This window comes from Phoxinus phoxinus (assembly GCF_949152265.1).
Source record: "Phoxinus phoxinus genome assembly, chromosome: 6".
NCBI classification, from domain to species: Eukaryota; Metazoa; Chordata; class Actinopteri; order Cypriniformes; family Leuciscidae; genus Phoxinus; species Phoxinus phoxinus.
The window spans coordinates 39,417,169-39,439,021 of NC_136881.1; the positions used below are offsets into that span (position 1 = coordinate 39,417,169).

The following is a 21,853-nucleotide window of genomic DNA, read 5'->3' on the forward strand; positions in this document are numbered from 1 at the left end:
GGTTTTTTCACAAGAGGTCAGCAAAGTCACCCAACGTAAGATATTTTGAGCTGAATTAAAAGGGTTATGCATGAAATTGTGAGTTATTTTGAAGTTTAAGTTGAAAGAATGTGAGGAAGTGCTTAAATTACTATTTAATTATTTATTATTGATCAAATCTAGTAATTTAAAGCTAAATCAAAAAATTGCATTAAAAAATATTATGAAAATTAAATTAAATAAACTTTCTGGACAAAAAAAAAAAAGTATAATTTTAGGGCTTCGGGTCATTTTGACCCGCGAGGGAAAGACGTGTTATAAAGTGCGAGGCAGTAATTCAGTGATGTAAGGGGTTTGAAAGCAGAGAGCCGACGAACCGCTGGAACCGGTCCGGGTGTGTGAGGAGCTGAAGCGTGGCGTGCGTGTTTACCTTGGCTCGGGTCATCAGCACTTTGACGCAGCGATCGTGACAGACGTCTGACGCCGTGTACAGCAGCTCCTGAACGTTATTGGCCACGCGACCCAACTCCAGATCAGACGGCATGACGTCCTCACTGCTGCCGGACAGAACACACACACACACACACACACACACACACACACACACACACGTTACTGATGCTTTCTCTGCTGACAGGCAAGCGTCTTCAGATGTGAGGTTTATTCGTCACATTTACACACAGGATCTTAAATGGACCATATAAAGGACCATATAAAGACACAAAAACGTAAGACTGGAAAAACTAGTTGAGGAACGACCACTCCTCGAGGAGACAAAGGACCTGGCTGCAAATTAACATTTGAACTCGCACCTCTGAGTCATCCTAATCCCTCTCTCCAGCACCTGACATTCACCCAAGAATATATATAGAGTTTAATGTGAATGATTATCGACAAGTATTATACATATTTAGTATCATCTAAATGTCTCTGAGTGACTGGTACAAATGTCTCATTTCCAAATAAGTAAAACAAAAGGTAATAAGGTTTTTGAGAGTTTAGAGGTAAGTGGCACACGAAGGAAGATGATCTCTGGACAAACGGTCCCGGGTCTGGATCTCAGATCGTTGAGAGCCGCCGGGACTCTCAGCTTCATGCATTTCCTAATGTTGGGTTCGCATCTCTTCTCTTTATTCCAGAGCGTTTGATGGTTTGTATCGATTATCTTTCAGTCGATTATGTAATTGGCATGATGCATTTTCCTGACGTAATAAATTGTTACATTTGATTATTCGAACTGACTTTGACATTATTTTCATTAGAGTTAAAGAGAATAGTCAAAACATTCGCTCAAGTTTAATGATGCACGGATATAATTAAAACCTTCTCATTTATGGAGTCAGACGAGAAAATGTATTGCATTTAATCAAAAATACTTTTTTTACACATAACACGAAGAGACCTTCCCTGCTGGTCGACTGCCCTCATTGGTTCTATTAAACCGGGCTTTACAAAAACATGTCAAGTTCGTATTTAACCCCAAAACTTCAAATTATTATTATTTTTTTTTAATGCATGAAAAAATGTATTCTTTGTTTAAGGATTTTTTGGATCGTGACATTGTTTTCTTTATAATTAACATATTTATGCCCAAATTCCCATTACTGTAATGAACAAAAATATGATCTTTTCATTAAAATCAGGGTTTCGTTACTGTATTACATTGAGAAAAATGTCCAGAATATTTTTTTTGCAGTTCAGTAATGAGAATTTGGGCAGATATTTTGTGCTGAATTATGAAAACTATTCAAAAAAATAAATAATTTGAGGCTCCTAAAATAGGCTTTAATTTCTGTATGCAAAATATTATTTTGAAAAACTATCAAAAATACAGTAATACAATAATATCGTGATTCGTGAAATATTATTACAATTTAAAATAAGTGTTTTCTATGTGAATATATTGTAAAATGTAATTTACTCCTGTGATCAAAGCTGACTTTTCAGCATCATTACTCCAGTCTTCAGTGTCACATGATCCTTCAGAAATCACTCTATTATGAGGATTTGATGATCAAGAAACATTTATGATTATTATCAGTGTTAAAAACAGTTGTGCTGGATTCTTTAATGAATAGAAAGTTCAAAAGAACAGTGTTTATTTGAAATCGGTAAGATGTTTATAATGTTACAGATTTCTGTCACTTTTGATCAATTTAAAGGCCGTGTTTACTCCTGGTATTAAGATGTGTTTTGGTCGATCGGATCACATAGACGAGGGAGACACATTCCCGTTCACACCTGGTGTTTTAATCCGTCTCTTCTGTCCACTTTCAAACACTTCTGTCCTGATTTCTTCGAGGAGAGGGTCTATGGGCGGGTAAATGTGTGTGTTTTCATATCTTTCGATCTAATGGATGAAATAAGCTCACGCTATTAACATATGAACTCGACCGGAGACGACGGAAACACACACAGCTTTAGTTTCTGCTCTGACAGACGTAAGATCAGCCGAACGCTGTGTGTGTGTGTGTGTGTGAGAAATCAGGAATGATGAGAGAACATTGTGCTTGATACGTTTTTCATCTTCAAACCAAACTTGGGTCAAAGTTGAAACCCCGTCTGGCTCGAGCTCTTCCCGTAATGTTACGCATTAGATCAGTAGATGGAGAGAAGACGGTCTTATGTGGCTGTTTGAACACATTCGATCACATTAGCGTTTACACTACGAAAGAAATCCGGTTGAATGTGTTTTTAACTTCCTCTGGAAGCGGTGGAAAGTGGACGAGCTCAAAACCCCGTTTACACCTTTAGCGTCGTCCACTTGTGATCCGATCGACCGAAACACATCTTAATACCAGCTGTAAACCGGGCCAATGTGTTTTTGCTGAATAAAAGTATGAAGTATGAAAGATCTTATTGACCCAGAACTTTCCGCAGTGTAAATGAAAAGCCTGAGCAGCGCGTTGAGACTCACAGAGCAGCAGCGCCCCCGGCGGGCAGGGAGGAGGTAGTGTTGTAGTTGTGCTCCCTGCTGGAGGAGGATTCGGTGGTCGCGGAGGCCGAGTCGCTCCCGCAGGCCTCAGTGCGCGTCTGTGCTCTCGCCTGCGCTTCGCTTAGCGCGTCGCTGATGAAGAGCCCCTCGTGAGTGAGATACGCAAGCTCCGCCTCCCCTGAGTGATGAGCTCCCGAATCCTCCTCGTCCTCCTGGGAATGATCGGGTGCGGGAGTGACGTCTGCTATCCGACTCCTCTGGCTGCTGTCCAGCACTTCCAGCACCACGTTACGGATGACGCTGAGCGTAGCCTGAAACAAACACGTGTGAGTTTGCATGGCAGAGGACGACTGCATCACTGAGTTCAAGTTCGGCCTCCAGTTTCTGCATGTATATCTCAAAGGTAATGCCGCTTTTTAAAGGGGTGATTGATGATGATTTCACATTTTTTTAACTGTAGTTAGTGTGTAATGTTGCCGTTTGAGCATAAACAACATCTGCAAAGTTACAACGCTCAAAGTTCAAAGCAAAGGGAGATATTTGCTTTTAAAGAAATTGTTTTTTTAAGGACTACAACAAATGGCTGGTAGGGACTACACGTCCAACCCTAAAATTTACATAAACCCCGGGAACATGATTTATATATTACCATGACAGAATATGCTAATCGATGACTAGAAGATACTACACATAAATTCTTCAACTAAACATTCAGAGACGTCCTGTTGCTTCTACATGTTGTCACTTCTTCTTGAGTCTCTCCATCATTGTCTGACTCCGGTTTGAACATAAAAGGCTAAAAGTTTTTGAAATGTTCAGTGCATGTGTGTGAGGTAATCGGAGCTGCTAACACACACACACACAAGCTGTTGAAGCTCCGCCCCCTGTGCCGGGAGCAGCAGCTCATTTGCATTTAAAGGGACACAAACAAAAATGGTGCGTTTTTGCTCACCCTCAAAAAGTGACAACTTTAACATGCTGTATAAATTAGGGCTGGGGGAATTAACGCGTTAATCTTTGCGATTAATTTGAGATGTTTAACGGATTTAAAAAAAATTGCGCAATTGACTCATTTTAATGACTTCCTGTTGCGGCTGCGATAAATGCGATTAGTTGCAATTAATCACAGCAAATTGTGCAATTAATTATTTAAAAAATGTAATCGATTCCCAGCCCTAATAAAAATATCTGTGGGGTATTTTGAGCTAACATTAACTGATCACCTGTGGTTCATTATTTCAATAATGAAATTATGAATCATTGTTATGTTTTCTATGCGATGTCATGTCCAGACGATGGTTTATGACACGTATTGTCAGAGTTTTCACTGCAGTTGTTGAGTTGATTTACCTTGATCCTCTTGAGGAACAGGATGAAGTGTTCAAATATATCCAGCAGCAGATCAAACCACTGATGAAACGTCATCAAGCGCATCTGCTCATGAAATCTGCATCACACACACACACACACACACAAACACACACAGACAGTCAGCTGGGATAAACAGAGCTGTGATATTCATACTGAGCGGATGTGAACTCACTTGACAGTGTCTGCATCAATCTCACTGATCTGCGACACAGACTTCCCGACACACTGCAGGGAAAGAGAGAGAAACTTTTGTTTGAAAGTGCCCCTATTATGCCATTTTAAAGGCTCCTAATTGTGTTTTTGAGGTCTCATACAGGTTTACATGCAATCTCAGTCTGTTGTGATTGGTCTACTCTGCTCTGATTGGTCAGATGACCCAGTCTGTTGTGATTGGTCTACTCTGCTCTGATTGGTCAGATGACCCAGTCTGTTGTGATTGGTCAACTCCGCTCTGATTGGTCAGATGACCCAGTCTGTTGTGATTGGTCTACTCCGCTCTGATTGGTCAGATGACCCAGTCTGTTGTGATTGGTCTACTCTGCTCTGATTGGTCAGATGGCCCAGTCTGTAGTGATTGGCCTACTCTGCTCTGATTGGTCAGATGACCCAGTCTGTTGTGATTGGTCTACTCTGCTCTGATTGGTCAGATGGCCCAGTCTGTAGTGATTGGCCTACTCTGCTCTGATTGGTCAGATGGCCCAGTCTGTTGTGATTGGTCTACTCTGCTCTGATTGGTCAGATGGCCCAGTCTGTAGTGATTGGCCTACTCTGCTCTGATTGGTCAGATGACCCAGTCTGTAGTGATTGGCCTACTCTGCTCTGATTGGTCAGATGACCCAGTCTGTTGTGATTGGTCTACTCTGCTCTGATTGGTCAGATGGCCCAGTCTGTAGTGATTGGCCTACTCTGCTCTGATTGGTCAGATGGCCCAGTCTGTTGTGATTGGTCTACTCTGCTCTGATTGGTCAGATGGCCCAGTCTGTAGTGATTGGCCTACTCTGCTCTGATTGGTCAGATGGCCCAGTCTGTAGTGATTGGCCTACTCTGCTCTGATTGGTCAGATGGCCCAGTCTGTTGTGATTGGTCTACTCTGCTCTGATTGGTCAGATGGCCCAGTCTGTAGTGATTGGCCTACTCTGCTCTGATTGGTCAGATGACCCAGTCTGTTGTGATTGGTCTACTCTGCTCTGATTGGTCAGATGGCCCAGTCTGTAGTGATTGGCCTACTCTGCTCTGATTGGTCAGATGGCCCAGTCTGTTGTGATTGGTCTACTCTGCTCTGATTGGTCAGATGGCCCAGTCTGTAGTGATTGGCCTACTCTGCTCTGATTGGTCAGATGACCCAGTCTGTTGTGATTGGCCTACTCTGCTCTGATTGGTCAGATGGCCCAGTCTGTTGTGATTGGTCTACTCTGCTCTGATTGGTCAGATGACCCAGTCTGTTGTGATTGGTCTACTCTGCTCTGATTGGTCAGATGAGCCAGTCTGTTGTGATTGGTCTACTCTGCTCTGATTGGTCAGATGGCCCAGTCTGTAGTGATTGGCCTACTCTGCTCTGATTGGTCAGATGACCCAGTCTGTTGTGATTGGTCTACTCTGCTCTGATTGGTCAGATGGCCCAGTCTGTTGTGATTGGCCTACTCTGCTCTGATTGGTCAGATGACCCAGTCTGTTGTGATTGGTCTACTCTGCTCTGATTGGTCAGATGGCCCAGTCTGTAGTGATTGGCCTACTCTGCTCTGATTGGTCAGATGACCCAGTCTGTTGTGATTGGTCTGCTCTGCTCTGATTGGTCAGATGGCCCAGTCTGTGGTGTTCCCGTCCCTGTGCCTCACCTGCCGTACGAGGTTCTTGGCAGAGCGGATCATCTCGTCACTGTAAATGTCCAGGAAATCCAGCTTCCTCTGTCTCAACAGGCCAAAGACCAGAGACTGCAAACGATCCTGCAATAAACACACACACACACACACACTCAGATGTGTAACCACAACACAAGCAAATAAAAACACCACCCATAATACATGCTGCTGAGATTTTCTTTATTTGATTTCCAATTAAAAATAAATCAGACGTCATCATCTCTGCTTTTGTTCTTTCATTATTGAAATTAAATGCAATCAGCGGTTTGGTGACTCGTCGGCGTGGGAAATAGAGCGACATAACCAACCTTTCCTGGCGCTGCAGTCTGCTGTGCGACCTGTGTGAGAAAATCCCACACTGTAAACCTCAAACCAACACTGACCCACATCCAACACAAGCATGACCTGATTGACGGAGCACAGTCACGTGACCTGGTTTACTGGGCTGTGTTTCTATCACACCTGGAAACTGGAAACCGCTGTTGTGGTCTGCTTGTGGGAACGTGCCGGCGCCACAACAACGACATTTACTGGAGAGTTCAGTTTCGCATTTGAAATTACATAATTTGTGAAACAATTCTGCGCCTATCCCAACATGTCTGGGCTTCTCAGATGACAAAATAAAAGTCTTTCAAGTGATTGATTTTTTTTTTTACACTACTGTTCAAAAGTTTGAGGTCAATACTAAAGTTAATACATATATTTAGCAAGAATGCATTAAATTATGCCAGTTAAAATATAATTTTACAAAAGATTGTTTTTCAAATAAACACAATGTTCTTTTGAACCTTCAATTCATCAAAGAATCCTGAAGTTTTCAGAAAATATGAAGCAGCAGCACAACGGTTTTCAACATTGTTAAAGGGGTCATGACATGAGAAACCAAATTTGCCTTGATCTTTTGGTATATAAGAGGTCTTTGTACCATTAAAACGTCCTGCAAGTTTCATAGCTTAAGACGTCCTCCCCATTATAAACGAATCATTTATTTAATCAAGCTCTAAATACAGCTCGTTCTGGATCCATGGTAAGAAGTGACGTCACGGTACGAAGTGACGTACCAGCGTTTGCATATGACCGCCTCCGGCAAAAGACAACTACGCTTAAAGCGCAAGACAACTACGCTCATTTCGTATCATCGTCGCGCCCGCGCGCCGCGCGCCTCACGAGTGTTCAGTCGACGGACAGCGAGTGGGTCTGTGTACAGGGAAGTTACGATGCCGCAGATGTGCTGTTCCTGGCTGTGGACAAACAACATCTTTGAATACGCTGCGAAAGATCCAGTCGTCAGGGAAAAATGGATGCACTTTATTTTTTGCGGACGTCCCAGTCACGGCAGTGTTAGTTTAAGCGTTTGTTCTATACATTATAAGGATGACTGTTTTGAGGAAAAAATCCCAATATGATGCTGGCTTTGCCAGAAAACTGTTGCTCAAAGATAAGTCCGTGCCGAATATTCTGGGCTCAACAACGACGACGCAAACTTACTTTTTACCATGGCTAATATAAACACATTTGTATAAGAGAATCTTGAAAATATGTCGCCTTTCTAGTAGGCCTACATGTGATAGAAAATTAAAAATGTTGCCTTTATCAATGCTGCATCTTCAAATATGGCCTGTGCATGCATTTTTGTCCGTGGTACACCCTATCATTTCATTGTTAGTATTAATTAGTTAAATAATGTTAAACTGTTAGCAAATTAAGCTATAGGAAAATTATGTAACAATAATCCGTTTTCAAGTGTCTCGGGTTAATTTTTTTTTATTAATTCAAAATAGTTTCACTTTCCATGTGGACACGGGCTGATCCAGTCTTCGTTGTTGTGGTGATCGTTCATTTTCCTCTGATTCCGGCTCAAACATAATAAGGTTTTATCATTGCAAGAGCCATCGCTTCGCATGCATCACCCGCTATTAAACAGTTGCGCCGAATCCGCAAATGTTCTGGCTGGGGGCGTTAATAATTGATGCATAGGCACTGACGTTAGCCAATCATAACAGTGGGCGTTAACACTGAACTCTTAAAGGGGAAACACCCCCAAAACAGACACCCCTGAATCAGAGGATGAAAAACAGGGTGGGAAAAGGTCATAAATCACTACATTTTAAAAAAAAATTGTAAAAAAAACTATAGTAATACTATATTTGCACCTAAGGGAACATAATAATAAAATAAAAAAAAACATGTCATGACCCCTTTAATAATCATAAGCATTTCTTGATCATCAGATCCTCATATTAGAGTGATTTCTGAAGGATCATGTGACACTGAAGACTGGAGTAATGATCCTGAAAATTCAGCTTTGATCACAGGAATAAATTACACTTCAAAATATTTTCAAACAGAAAACATTTTAAATTGTAATAATATTTCACAATATTACTGTATTTTTCTAATTATTGCAGCCTGATTACTTAAATAACAGTTTGAAGTTGCAGTTTAGTGTCAATGAATGTTTTTTTAACTCGAGAGGAGGTTTTGTGCTTTGACAGATAAGGTTTCAATGAACTCTGTTATTTCAGGAGATAAAGCAACATTTGATTCCTCATGAACTGTGAAAGAGGTCTGACCTTCTCCATGACCTGAATGTCCTCCTCAAAGGGTCGATTGAGGTCGCTTTGAGCGTATGTGGAGAAATCCGCCACCATCATCTTATCAATCAACCTCTCCATCTCACAGAGCTGAGAACCCAAATGTCTGCGGAAAGAGACAAACAACAGGACATGCAGTCAAACCCAAAATTATTCAGACACCAGATATCATTTTTGATATGTTTTACTAGTGTGTGCAGGACACTATAGTTCATGTAAGTGAGGAGAGCAAAATAAAGTAAACTGTGACATATTATAGCCAAAAATTCTTCATAGAGTAAAATTTATGAAAAATTTGGGACCAAATATTATTCAGAAACTTTGAGCTGATCATGTTTTGCTGAAGTGTTTTTTCTTTAATTGCTAATGTGACCTTTTTACACACAGACTGAACACAATGAAGCATCGCTTGGTAATCGGTTGAGCTAAACTGGTATTATCTAATTGTGTAGTTAAATTTAACAGCTGACAGATATTCAACATAATTCATGTGTGAGACAGTCTAACAGAAGGATGGACAAAACCAGTGAAATATCCACTGATTTCATAACTCTTGAGTTCTGTCATATTTTATTGCTAAACTGTGATAATGTGAGAAATGTTGAATACATTTTTGGTTTGACTGTAAATAGCAACATCTAAACATCCTGATTTGTCAGGCCACTCTCTTCTGTTTCTTATCAGCATGTTTCCGTGTGTGTGTGTGTGTGTGTGTGTGTGTGTGTGTGTGTGTGTGTGTGTGCACCTGAAGCTGTGTATTCCCTGCAGTTCCTGCTGCAGAACTTCCTTGGTGGTGGCGATGAGCTCGAGCGCCCCGACGAACTCTGATGTGGAGAGGAGTAGCTGCACCGTGGGCTGCGTCTGGTGCACCGCGGCCATCAGCTTCAGCTTGTTGTGCAGTTTAGCGCAGTTGTTGCGTGTGAGAGCGTCTCGTAGCGCCAGCAGCGGCCCACGGCACATCACCCGGTCGATGGCGGCGGTGCGCGCGCGGAGCTTAGCCACGGAGTCGGCCGTCTCTCGCAGCCGGTCCTGGAGCTCGTGCTGAGACGACATGGCGTGGAAAAAGGCCTCGGAGCGAAGAGAGATCTGCCGAGCGATGCTCACCTCCACCACGTCCAGATAGTGACTCAACTACACACACACACACACACACACACATACACACACACACACACACACACACACACTTCATTTGTATATGCTCTATTGTTTTTATTTGCTTAATTGTTCATGCTGTTTATTTACTGTTTACTAGTCTCAAATGTTTAGGTTTGCTAGGAAAAAAAATTGAAGAAATATTTACGTAATTAAGCAATACCCAAATTGTTAATATTCATATAAAAAATATTGATATTAAACATTTACATTTAAAATGAATGTAAATGAGCATTTTGCCTTTAGATGTATTAAAATGTGTTAAAAGAAATGTTAGTACTAAATAAAATGAAATTAAAACCTTAATTAGTTATTATTAAAATACCTAAATTAGTATTTTGGCTTTAGATGTGGTAAAAAAATGTTTTAATATTTATTGTTAGCAGGGTTATTATAATTAACTAAAACTAAAACCATAAACATTTTTTTTACTTGAAATAAATGGTAACTGAAATAAAATATTTTTAAACCTAAAACAACATTATGTCAGCTAGTTGCATAGTTTATGTTATGTTTATTTAATTTGAAGTACTACAATGACTAAAAATTAAATAAAAATCTAAAAATATATATGAACATTTAAATAAATAAATAACAAAAATGTATATTAAAGAAATTTACTAAAATTAAAATGGAAAATAAAAACATAAAAATAAATGTAAATATAAAAAAAAACTATAATAGTATCTAGCGCTGATTGGTTCTGCTGATAATGACAGACATGCACCTTTTCCTGCAGTAACCGTGACGACGCCACATCTCGGCTGTTCTTGCCCCCGGCGACGCTGAAGTGAGACCACGGCAACACGGCATTAAAGGTGGCCGGATCGTTCAGCACAAACTCAGGCTTCATGAAGATCTGAGCGAGGAAGAGAGAGAGAGATTAACAGGATTGAGAACAATTTCCCATTCAATTTTTCCATTGGCATTTGAAAACAACTCTTCCAGTCAAGATGAGCAACAATATTTCAAACTTGGATTCAAGACGATAAAATAAACGAAAAGGTAAAAGCCTGTGCACTTAAATCCTCATGAGAACAAACTTCTCGCCTCATCGTGAATGTCATAATACTGAAATATCTGTGAAATATTATGTTTTCTATGTGAATATAAAATGTAATTTATTCTCTGTGATCAAAGCTGAATCTTCAGCATCATTACTCCAGTCTTCAGTGTCACATGACCCTTCAGAAATCACTGTAATATGAGGATTTGATGCTCGAGAAACACTTATGATTATTATCAGTGTTGAGAACACTCGTGTGTGTGTGTGTGTGGAAACAGTGATAATGTTTCTCAGGATCAGTCCTCACCTTAGGCACCTGATCCAGCTCAGCTCTGGCTTTATCTGCAACACAAATGAGCCACAAACACACATTAGATTCGTGTGTGTGTTTACAAGTCAAGTCACCTTTATTTATACAGCGCTTTTTACAATACAGATTCAGTTTTAAAGCAGCTTTACTGAGATAGCAGGAAAATAATACAACAAAGTTTGTTTCTAGAAGAAAATAGCATCAGTCCAGCGCACTGCAAAAAATGCTTTTCTTACTCCAAATATCAATTTTTTTTAAATCAAGATGCATTTACTAGATAAGTACAATGACATAAAATATTAAGTCCTGTTTTCTGGGGGAATTAATCAAAATTAAGCGAGTTGATGCTTAAAATAAGCAAAATGATCTGCCAATGGGGTAAGAAAAATTATGTTAATTCACACAAGATTATTTTTCTGACCCCATTGGGAGATAATTTTGCTTATTTTAAGCAAAAACTCGCTTAATTTTGATTAATTCCCCCAGAAAACAGGACTTAATATTTTATGTCATTTTACTACTTTAGTAAATGCATCTTGATTTAGGAAATGTTTGACATTTGGACTGGAAACAAGACAAAAATACTAAGTAAGAAAAGCATTTTTTGCAGTGTGATGGTTAATTTTTGTTGTAAAAAAGTTATTAATTTAGTTCATATATATATATATATAGCCGCTCTGGAATAATCCGTGAAGTCATCGTCCAGCTCAGTTCAGTTCTTGTATAATAGTGTCAATGCAGGCAGAGCAATATTATTGTTGAATATTAAATATGTGTGTGTGCAGATTCAGTGCTGGTCAGTGCGGCGTACCGTGATTATTGGTGATGGTGGGCACCGCCAGGTCGTCTTTGCTCTGGCAAACGTTCTTACAGCGCTCGTGAATCTTCTCCCTCTGAGAGACACAAACAAACCGTGAGAAACCTGAAAACAGAAGACGTTCCTCTGAGGGAAATGCCGGTCGTTCGGCCGGTGGAAAACGGGAGTCATTTAACCTTCGGAAAACCACAGAGACAAACAAGCTGCCGTCGTCTGGAGCCCGTGAGAGAGAAACACACACTAAAGAAACATTTCTCTGCTTTAAGAGCCTCAAAGTCTGTTAATACACCGTGAGATTAACAACGACACACACACACGACACACACACCGTGAGACGCCGAGCTAGACAGCAAGTTTAGGCATTTTGCTTTAAATTCCCAAAACTGATTTAATAGTGTTATTTTAAAATCCCCCTGTGGTGAAAATCAAGTTTTTAATGTTGTTTATGTGTCTATGTGGTGTTTTTAATGTGCTTTAAGACAAATCATGTGTAAATTCATAAGTGGACAGCATTGCTGAGTATTTTCTGCTTAAATCTGCAGTGAACCAAAGACAGTCTCAAAAACACGGTTTGAAATCGCTGGTGTTTCTGACGTCACAAACTACCTTGTAACCAATCAGATCAACCTGTGATCGTCAACCAGTGGATCTCTGAGCGAGTGAGTGAGGAGGCGGGGCTCATTTGCATATTCATAGAACCACGCATACTAAATGAGGCAAGGGTGTCGAGTTACATACAAACTTTACATACAAACAAAGAATTTTCAATTCAAGGAAAAAACGTTTAAATATGTCATTTTGGTGATCAAAGATGAGCTTTAACTCCTTAAGCGACATTTGGAAGATTTTTGTAGAAGTGAAATAAATGAAGAAAGTTAAACAGAAAGAAGGTTATAGAAGTTTGAGTTTATGAAAATGTAATTATTCATATTTTATATAAAATATATATTTTCAAAACCTGGTGAACTCTAAAAATGCAAAAAAATCAAAGCTGAACAAGTTGTGTTCCAAATTTTAGGTTGATATCTCCAAAAATGAGCTTTCAGTGAGATTGTGTTTGGGCGCAGTACCACACTTCTCCACTAGTGGACATTACTGCCCATATAAGGGCGCCTACATTTCCATATGTTGTTTGCGTGATCTGAACCATTATTTTTACAATTTTCATACAATTTATGAAGTAGACATCCTATTCAGAAGTAGTATTGGAAATTTGGCAGATTTTGAAATTAATTATATCCTTTGAACTCTACCAGGTTTCTACCATTCTTTCATGATTTTTCATGTTCATCACTATTTCAAAATAAAGGTCTGAACACGCCTTAAGAGTATGAAAATATCCTTGTTGCAAATATATAAATTACGGCTTCTCTGTAATTTATTTTGAAAACCAGTCACCAAATATGTAATCTAGAGATTGTAAGCTTTCAAATGATATATAGTTTGTCAAGATTAGTTTAGGTTTAGTATAGGATATTACTGTTTTAAATATGTAAGGGGTTAAGGGATACAATTTGACTACAGGGTGACTTTAACAAAAACAGCACTTATTAGAGGATCATTAGCTGACAGTCACATGATGGGGAAGGATGACAGTTATGTCTCTGTCTCTGTCTGTCTATCTCTCTCTGAATAATTGAGATGTGTCACCTGAGCCGTCTCCTGCAGGTAGGAGCTGAAGTGTTCTCGGGTGATGTTGGGCAAGTAGAATGAAGGCATGACGTCGGTCTCGGTGAAGTCCAGGCCCCACGTCTTAGTGAAGAAGTCGGACTCTCTCTTGGTCAGCCTGGGGTCGTTCAGGGCCGCGGGGAGGTTCACTTTAGAGTTATACACGGTCCAGCGGTGCTGGTCGGCCACTACGGACGGCCCGTCACAGAGGCCTCGGCCTTCACCTGCACAGAGGACGACGATGGTTCACTTACACTCTTAAAAATAACAGCTCATTATTGGCATTGGCGGTTTCATGAAGAACATTTAACTTCCATGGAATCGTTCCAATCCACAAAAGGTTCTTTAGATTTTTTTAATGTTTTTCAGACTAAGAAAAAAATGGTTCTTTTTGAGAACTGTTCAATGAAAGGCTCTTCTGGAAACCTTCTATCGGCATCACTGCAAAAAAAAACAAAAAAAACATTTGGAATATTTATTTCTACTTCAAAATTTCTCCTCGTTACTTGCCATTTCTTTGTGAAATTTTACAAGCAATTTTTTGAGTGAAAATTGTTTCTACATAATTCAAAGGGCCGAAGTCAATTATTCCGGTTATATTACGGTTTCCACACCTCAAGACATTGTTCAGATGTTGCATTTCAAGACATTTGTCAGGTTTTTTTTTTTTTAACGCTCGTGTGTAGGGCTAATTTCTTACACATGCAGTTAGAGAAAGAGAGAGAGAGAGAGAGAGAGAGAGAGAGAGAGAGAGAGAGAGAGAGAGAGAGAGAGAGAGAGAGAATAAGTGTGTGTGAATTACCTGAGTCTGTGTCTCTCAACAGTGTTCGGCAGCAGCGTCTCTAGTATAGCGAAACTGTAAGTTTATCTGCTTCAAGAACAGCATCGTTATTATCTAAAGCTAGTGAGAAATTTAGCTAGTGTGTAACTTTTAAGTTGTTAAACTATTTTACTGATAAAATCATCCGAGCATAGCTGACAACACACGAGTGTGTGTCCGTACTGTATGTGTGTGTGTTTGAGCGGAAGAAGGATGTGCTTTCCGTACATAATAAAACGCAATTTTGTGTAAAAAAAAAAAAAACTGGGAAATAATTTGTAATTTTTATCCTATTGTTTACTATATTTATTTGCTGGGTCAGTGTCGTTGTGGGTTCTGGTTCTTTTGCTGTTGTCGGCTGTAAGGACCTTTGAAATAACTGAAATCATTTGGTGAAGTGATATGAAACTATAATGTGATCAAGACCTGCCTGGAACTACTTTACCCGTGCGTTTCCCTGAAAATAATTCCATCAACCTATTAGAATCAAGCATTCAGCAGGCCTGTAGTATAAAAATATAATAAAGTACTAACAATAACAGTAAAGATAACACAGGCACCACCAAAATCCTCCTGTCAGGATGGAGGCAGTGTGTGTCAACATCTACATACGTCCCAAATTTCATAAAACACTCCATCCATATCATCATGTAACGTGGCGTTTTCCAGAGGAAGAGCACGTGTCCCAGTTGCTGAGATCTCACCGGTGGGCTCCGTGGGGCAGACGTCCGGCAGGGAGCGTGGGGTTCGATAGTGTCTGGGGGTCATTGCAGGGTCCCGGGGCTTCCGGAAGAGCCCGTCGCTGGAGCCGGCGCCTCTTCCTCCTCCTCCGCTGGACTGAGGTATCGGATTGGAGGACATCACTACGGATCCCTCACATAAGAGGCTGACTGAAACAAGAGAACAAGAGAACAACATCAACATCCTGTCACAGCACAGGAAACACCCGTCGTTTAGGGGAAATCAACGTCTGATTGGTTCAAACGGTTGAGAAACACACAAAAATAACTTCAGATTCATTGTATTTATTGGCATATCAGCTCAACAGTCTATAACAAGGCAGATAAAGATTCAACATTCAACAATACAATATAAAAACTGAGTATAATCAAGAGAAACACTTTTAATATTAAATACAACTCTATAAAAGATCCTTTAAAGGGATAGTTCACCCAAAAATGTTAATTATATTTAAAAATGTCCTGGCTCCTCCAAGTTTTTTTAATGGCAGTGATTGGCCGTTTCTGTTTTTAAGTCCATAAAAGTGCTAGCCTGGGAAAACCCAGACCACTCTCAGTTGTAACTGAGTTAGGGTCTGGCAAAGCTCCATAGACAATTCATTTCCACAGGGGCGTCACCAACGGACGTCGGATAGATCTAAAACCAATCAGAGCGATGAATGACATGGCGTATGCAGAGCGACGGAGAAACATCTCGAGACTCTCAGCAATTCTCTGTGTTAACGAAAATGACCATTTTAAATCGCTTGAAACAGACGCGATAGCTGATTCGAACGAGTGATGTTGTGATGTTCTACGGCGGCATCCATCTTTGTAATGTACAAAATCTGCGTCAGTCACCGTCTCTGCTCTGTCGTCATCGTGTAAAGCCCGCCCCAACGTTTCTGATTGGTGCCGCGATTTCGACGGATTGGAAATGGGTTTCAATGGGCTCTTTGCCAGACCCACTTGCAGAGCAAATCTAAATTTGCCGGAAGTGGTCTGGGTTTTCCCAGGCTATAAAAGTGCATCTTTCCATGATAAAAGTGCATCTTTCCATGATAAAATGCATCTTTCCATCATAAAAAAGTGCATCCATCATAATAGTGCATCCAGCCATCATAAAAGTGCATCCATCAACCATAAAAGTGCATCTTTCCATCATAAAAGTGCATCCATCCATCATAAAAGTGCATCTATCCATCATAAAAGTGCATCCATCCATCATAATATTGATAGATAGATGCACCCATCCATCATAAAAGTGTATCTATCCATGATAAAAGTGTAACGATCCATGATAAAAGTGCAACTATCCATCAAAGTACATCCATCCATCAAAAAATGTCACCCATCCATCATAAAAGTGCATCTATCCATCATAAAAGTGCATCTATCCATCCTAAAAGTGCATCTATCCATCCTAAAAGTGCATCTATCCATCCTAAAAGTGCATCAATCCATCATAAAAGTGTATCTATCTATCCATCATAAAAGTGCATCCATCCATCATAAAAGTGCATCCGTCCATCATAAAAGTGCATCTATCATCATAAAAGTGCATCCATCCATCATAAAAGTGCATCCATCCATCATAAAAGTGCATCCATCCATCATAAAAGTGCATCCATCCATCATAAAAGTGCATCTATCCATCATAAAAGTGCATCTCTCCATCATTAAAGTGCATCTATCCATCATAAAAGTGCATCTATCATCATAAAAGTGCATCCATCCATCATAAAAGTGCATCCATCCATCATAAAAGTGCATCCATCCATCATAAAAGTGCATCCATCCATCATAAAAGTGCATCTCTCCATCATAAAAGTGCATCTCTCCATCATTAAAGTGCATCCATCCATCATAAAAGTGCATCCATCCATCATAAAAGTGCATCCATCCATCATAAAAGTGCATCCATCCATCATAAAAGTGCATCTCTCCATCATAAAAGTGCATCTCTCCATCATTAAAGTGCATCTATCCATCATAAAAGTGCATCCATCCATCATAAAAGTGCATCCATCCATCATAAAAGTGCATTTCTCCATCATAAAAGTGCATCTGTCCATCATAAAAGTGCATCTATCCATCATAAAAGTGCATCTATCCATCATAAAAGTGCATCCATCCATCATAAAAGTGCATCTCTCCATCATAAAAGTGCATCTGTCCATCATAAAAGTGCATCTCTCCATCATAAAAGTGCATCTGTCCATCATAAAAGTGCATCTCTCCATCATAAAAGTGCATCTGTCCATCATAAAAGTGCATCTCTCCATCATTAAAGTGCATCTATCCATCATAAAAGTGCATCTATCCATCATAAAAGTGCATCTCTCCATCATAAAAGTGCATCTATCCATCATAAAAGTGCATCTATCCATCATAAAAGTGCATCTGTCCATCATAAAAGTGCATCTGTCCATCATAAAAGTGCATCTGTCCATCATAAAAGTGCATCTATCCATCATAAAAGTGCATCTATCCATCATAAAAGTGCATCTGTCCATCATAAAAGTGCATCTCTCCATCATAAAAGTGCATCTCTCCATCATAAAAGTGCATCTGTCCATCATAAAAGTGCATCTCTCCATCATTAAAGTGCATCTATCCATCATAAAAGTGCATCTATCATAAAAGTGCATCTGTCCATCATAAAAGTGCATCTATCTATCCATCATAAAAGTGCATCTATCTATCCATCATAAAAGTGTATCTATCCATCATAAAGTGCATCTTTCAATCATAAAAGTGCATTGATCCATCATAAAAGTGTATCATCCATCACTTTTATGATGGATGGATGCACTTTTATGGACTGATGCACTTTTATGATGGATAGATAGATGCACTTTTATGATGGATGGATGCACTTTTATGGACTGATGCACTTTTATGATGGATAGATAGATGCACTTTATGATGGATAGATAGATGCACTTTTATGATGGATAGATGCACTTTAGTTTTATGAACTTCAAAACAGAAACGGGCATTCACTGCCATTATAAAGCTTGGAAGAATTTTTTTAATATAACTCCGCTTGTATTCGACTGAAAGAAGAAAGTCATATACACCTAGGATGACTTGGGGGCTAATTTTCATTTTCGGGTGAACTATCCCTTTAAATGTACAAGTGCTAAAAAAAAAACACAGGGTATAAAAAAAACAAGTAAGAGTGAAAAACACAAAGAGGAAGATGAATTCTCTCACACACACACACACACACACACACACACAGAACATCCTGCAGCTGTGTGTGCAGCCACCTAAATCATTTCCCCTCATCATCGCTGCATGTTTAATCAGATGCTCGGACCGCATCTCACACCTGAGTGAGCAGAGAGAGAGGAGACAGCCGGCCGAGTGTGAACCAGTGAAGATGAGCCTCGAGCGGCCGACGAGGAGCAGGAGCGCCGGCTTTCTAGTCATTCAGAACGAGAAGCGAGAGCGCTGAGGTTTCACTGCGACGTGCTGCGGTTTGACTTCAGCTGCCGAGGAGTCAGAGAGACTCAAAACCCGCTGGAGAAAAACACTCACGTTCAGCGGATATTCATTCAGCACAACTCATCCCACGGGTAAAACCGGTCACGAGCTTATTCACGACATATCACACTCCAAAAATAAAAAATTCAATACAAAACTACACTTTATGTAAAGAAAAACGATTAAGAAAGAGCTACTTTTTTTCTGAATCCTCAGTGGTAAGAGAAAACAAAACAAAAGAGCAAAAATAAATACATTTTAATGCATATCGTGGGAATATATCTTAGATAGTTGAATAAAATTATGTTATATTCATTTTAGAGTTAACTGTCGCATGGATATGTTCAACAGATTAATGATCAATCAAAAATAATACACAACTATAGGCCTACTATATGTAAAGAAAATATATTTTGGGCATTATTTTTATGATAACTGAGCACAATTTGCTCCAACGTCTCATTAGCGTTTTGTTTTGACGTTGTGTTAAATGTCAGCCGTACATGTTTGCAGGATTAACTGATTAATGTCACATTTGCTGGACTTATTTATTTCTTGAACATTTCACAATACATATTTCAAATCAGCTTCACAGAAAACACATTTTCAACGTTTCAATTTCAAATGAAGAGGGAATTTATTATCCCAGATACGATCAGTGTTGGGTAAGCTACTCTAAAAAATTAATTATTACTAGCTACTAATTACATCAACAGTGTAATTAATTAGATTACAGTACTAATACATTACACCCCGACACTGCAAACAATATACACTTTTTAATGTACCAAACAAATAATTAAACGCCCTTGCACTGGATTTGCCCAAACACGCACATAGTAAATATTGATATATTTAATAAAATGTTAATTTATGGATAAGACAGGACACGTGACAGATGAGTCCAGCATCTGGGAGTTGATCAAATCAAATCAGACAGATCAATCATTAACTCACAATGAAGCTACATTTAAACAGCCTTATATTTCAATAACTAAGTTACACACATTTATTATATTATTATGAGAAATGATAGACGTGTATTGACCTAGAAAAGTATGACTGACAGCTCAACCCTTCATTATCTTCGCTTTAGCGTCAAGTGGAGACACAATCTGCTTTAGCGTATGAATATTTACAGTATTAAAACATAATTATCATTAATAATACATGATGAAATTACCCGTGAGGAGCAAAACAAACCACCTCAGCGCAACTATCACTTAAACTGACACACGTACGCATAAATAAGGATTTTAAGGGCATATATGCGTAATTTCTGCTGGTTTTACAGTAGTTTTGAGAGTTGACTTTGATATTGTGTGTTACACGTAATGATCCGCCGCTAGCCCGAGCGCTAATCATAATAAACACCCGCTTCAGCGCCGTTCAAGCCCCGCACGCTCACTCATAAACACCGCCGTGTGTGTCTGCGATGGCGAGTACCTGTTATATGAGATAAAGCAGCTCCTGGAGATCATAATATCATCAGATCCCGTTCACATCCTCACAGATGTGAGGCTCATATCACAAAACTCAGCGGTCCGCCGGCCACCGGCCCATGATGCACTGCGCGCGCAACGCAGACACTTCCGGTTTACAAGTTGTTTTGTCAACGCGTTCACGAATCTCACTCCGTCACACAATCATTCATTACTTCTGTGGAAATGAGTTTATCCACAAACTTTTGCCAACAAAAAAATTTTGATTTTGGAGATAAAGCCTTTTCATGTTACGTTTATAGTTATTTATTACTATTCTTTGCAAAACGTTACATTCTTACATACACACACACACACTTATTTTTCAGTTTTCAACAAATATTGATTTCTTTTCATTAATTTATTTGTTCTTTCTTTCATTTTTTTCCCCTCTGTCATTCATTCATTATGTAGCCCATTTGTGTTTGTTTATTTATTCAGCTTTCTTTCTGTTATATCTTGTCTGGTCATTTTATGATTTTGGAAAGTGGAAAAGTGCTCAGGGTTTTATTGAAATATAAGCTATTACCTTTATTCTTTAAGAATGATACAAAAACATTTCTGAGAAAATGCAGTAACAACAACAGATTTAATATATATACATTATAACATATAATAACCTCATTTCAAACTCGCTGTTGATGAAAATCATTGGCATTTTTCAAGGTGATGACATTTTTAAACAGCAAGCACAATTGAAAAGAAAGCAATTCAGAACATTTCAGAAAACAGGTTTACACACCCACTGAAGTGTATTCATAACATTCAGATTCATAACCACTCTTCTTTAAGGAACATTAAAGTCGCCATGAAACACAAGTTTGAGTCTTTTCTTCCATATTGTGACGGTATATATATATCCAAGTGGCCCGGCTTCTGGGACAAGAACAAATGCAGGGCGGGGCTTGATTTTGTCCGTGGGGAATTGACTGGATGGTTGTGGCTTGCTATTGGTGGATCTGATGTGATTGACAGGTTGCTCCGCCCTCATGGCAGTAAACACATCATCAGAGAAGAGAGAGGGGCAACATCACTTCTCTAAGATAATAATGATGCGCAAAAATTATTTATAATAAATATTGCAAAATTCCAACCCTAACACTTTAACAACCCTAACCTTAACAAAGATTAACGAATACAGTATTGCTCATGGTTACTTCTAGGGTTGCCACCTTCAGTGTGGCAAAATAAGGGACACCCATTCACCCCCATTTTTCCAATTTCAAACATATTTTTTTAAATATAGTCTGCCACTTTGATATAGTCTATAATATAGTCTGCCACTTTGCCACTGTTTATGTGTGTTTTGCGTTGTTTCTGATTTTGAGGATTTGAGGAGGTAAAAAAAATTTGAGGAAAAATTCTCAACTTTGACAAAGTCATTTTTATTGTTATAATTGTGATTGCATAATATGTAGATATGAATCCAACTAAAAACTAGTAAAAATATGTATTTTAGTCAAATAGCAAATGGTGTAGCTCTGCAGCCATCTACTAAAGTGATAATTTCTTTACTTTTAAAACGGCATTTTCCAAAAGACGGGCAAAAATCTTACACTAAACCATGTCAAATTATCTATATCCATGAACGTTAGAAATGTGGGTCTTTAATAAAGTGAATTTTACTTTTTTTTTTTTACTGTTTTT

The 21,853-nt window shown here is 39.1% G+C and overlaps 1 protein-coding gene across 2 annotated transcripts in view; it reads right to left on the minus strand.

Moving 5' to 3' along the window:
- The window catches only part of vps54 (VPS54 subunit of GARP complex), a 31,228-nt gene extending 10,917 nt beyond the window's left edge, over nucleotides 1–20,311 (minus strand). The window contains exons 1-13 of one of the 2 annotated variants that reach the window (XM_079616236.1): nucleotides 20,172–20,311; nucleotides 15,219–15,404; nucleotides 13,677–13,918; nucleotides 12,021–12,102; nucleotides 11,207–11,241; nucleotides 10,621–10,752; nucleotides 9,484–9,869; nucleotides 8,718–8,844; nucleotides 6,121–6,228; nucleotides 4,458–4,510; nucleotides 4,265–4,361; nucleotides 2,897–3,225; nucleotides 410–536 (exon numbers count right to left, since the gene is read on the minus strand). In XM_079616236.1, coding sequence (XP_079472362.1) covers nucleotides 410–536; nucleotides 2,897–3,225; nucleotides 4,265–4,361; nucleotides 4,458–4,510; nucleotides 6,121–6,228; nucleotides 8,718–8,844; nucleotides 9,484–9,869; nucleotides 10,621–10,752; nucleotides 11,207–11,241; nucleotides 12,021–12,102; nucleotides 13,677–13,918; nucleotides 15,219–15,375 — 1,875 coding nt within the window. In that variant the 5' untranslated portion in view covers nucleotides 15,376–15,404; nucleotides 20,172–20,311. The remainder of the gene's footprint in view (nucleotides 1–409; nucleotides 537–2,896; nucleotides 3,226–4,264; nucleotides 4,362–4,457; nucleotides 4,511–6,120; nucleotides 6,229–8,717; nucleotides 8,845–9,483; nucleotides 9,870–10,620; nucleotides 10,753–11,206; nucleotides 11,242–12,020; nucleotides 12,103–13,676; nucleotides 13,919–15,218; nucleotides 15,405–20,171) is intronic. The other variant, XM_079616237.1, reaches the window with a different exon arrangement.
- Nucleotides 20,312–21,853: the final 1,542 nt, after the last annotated feature.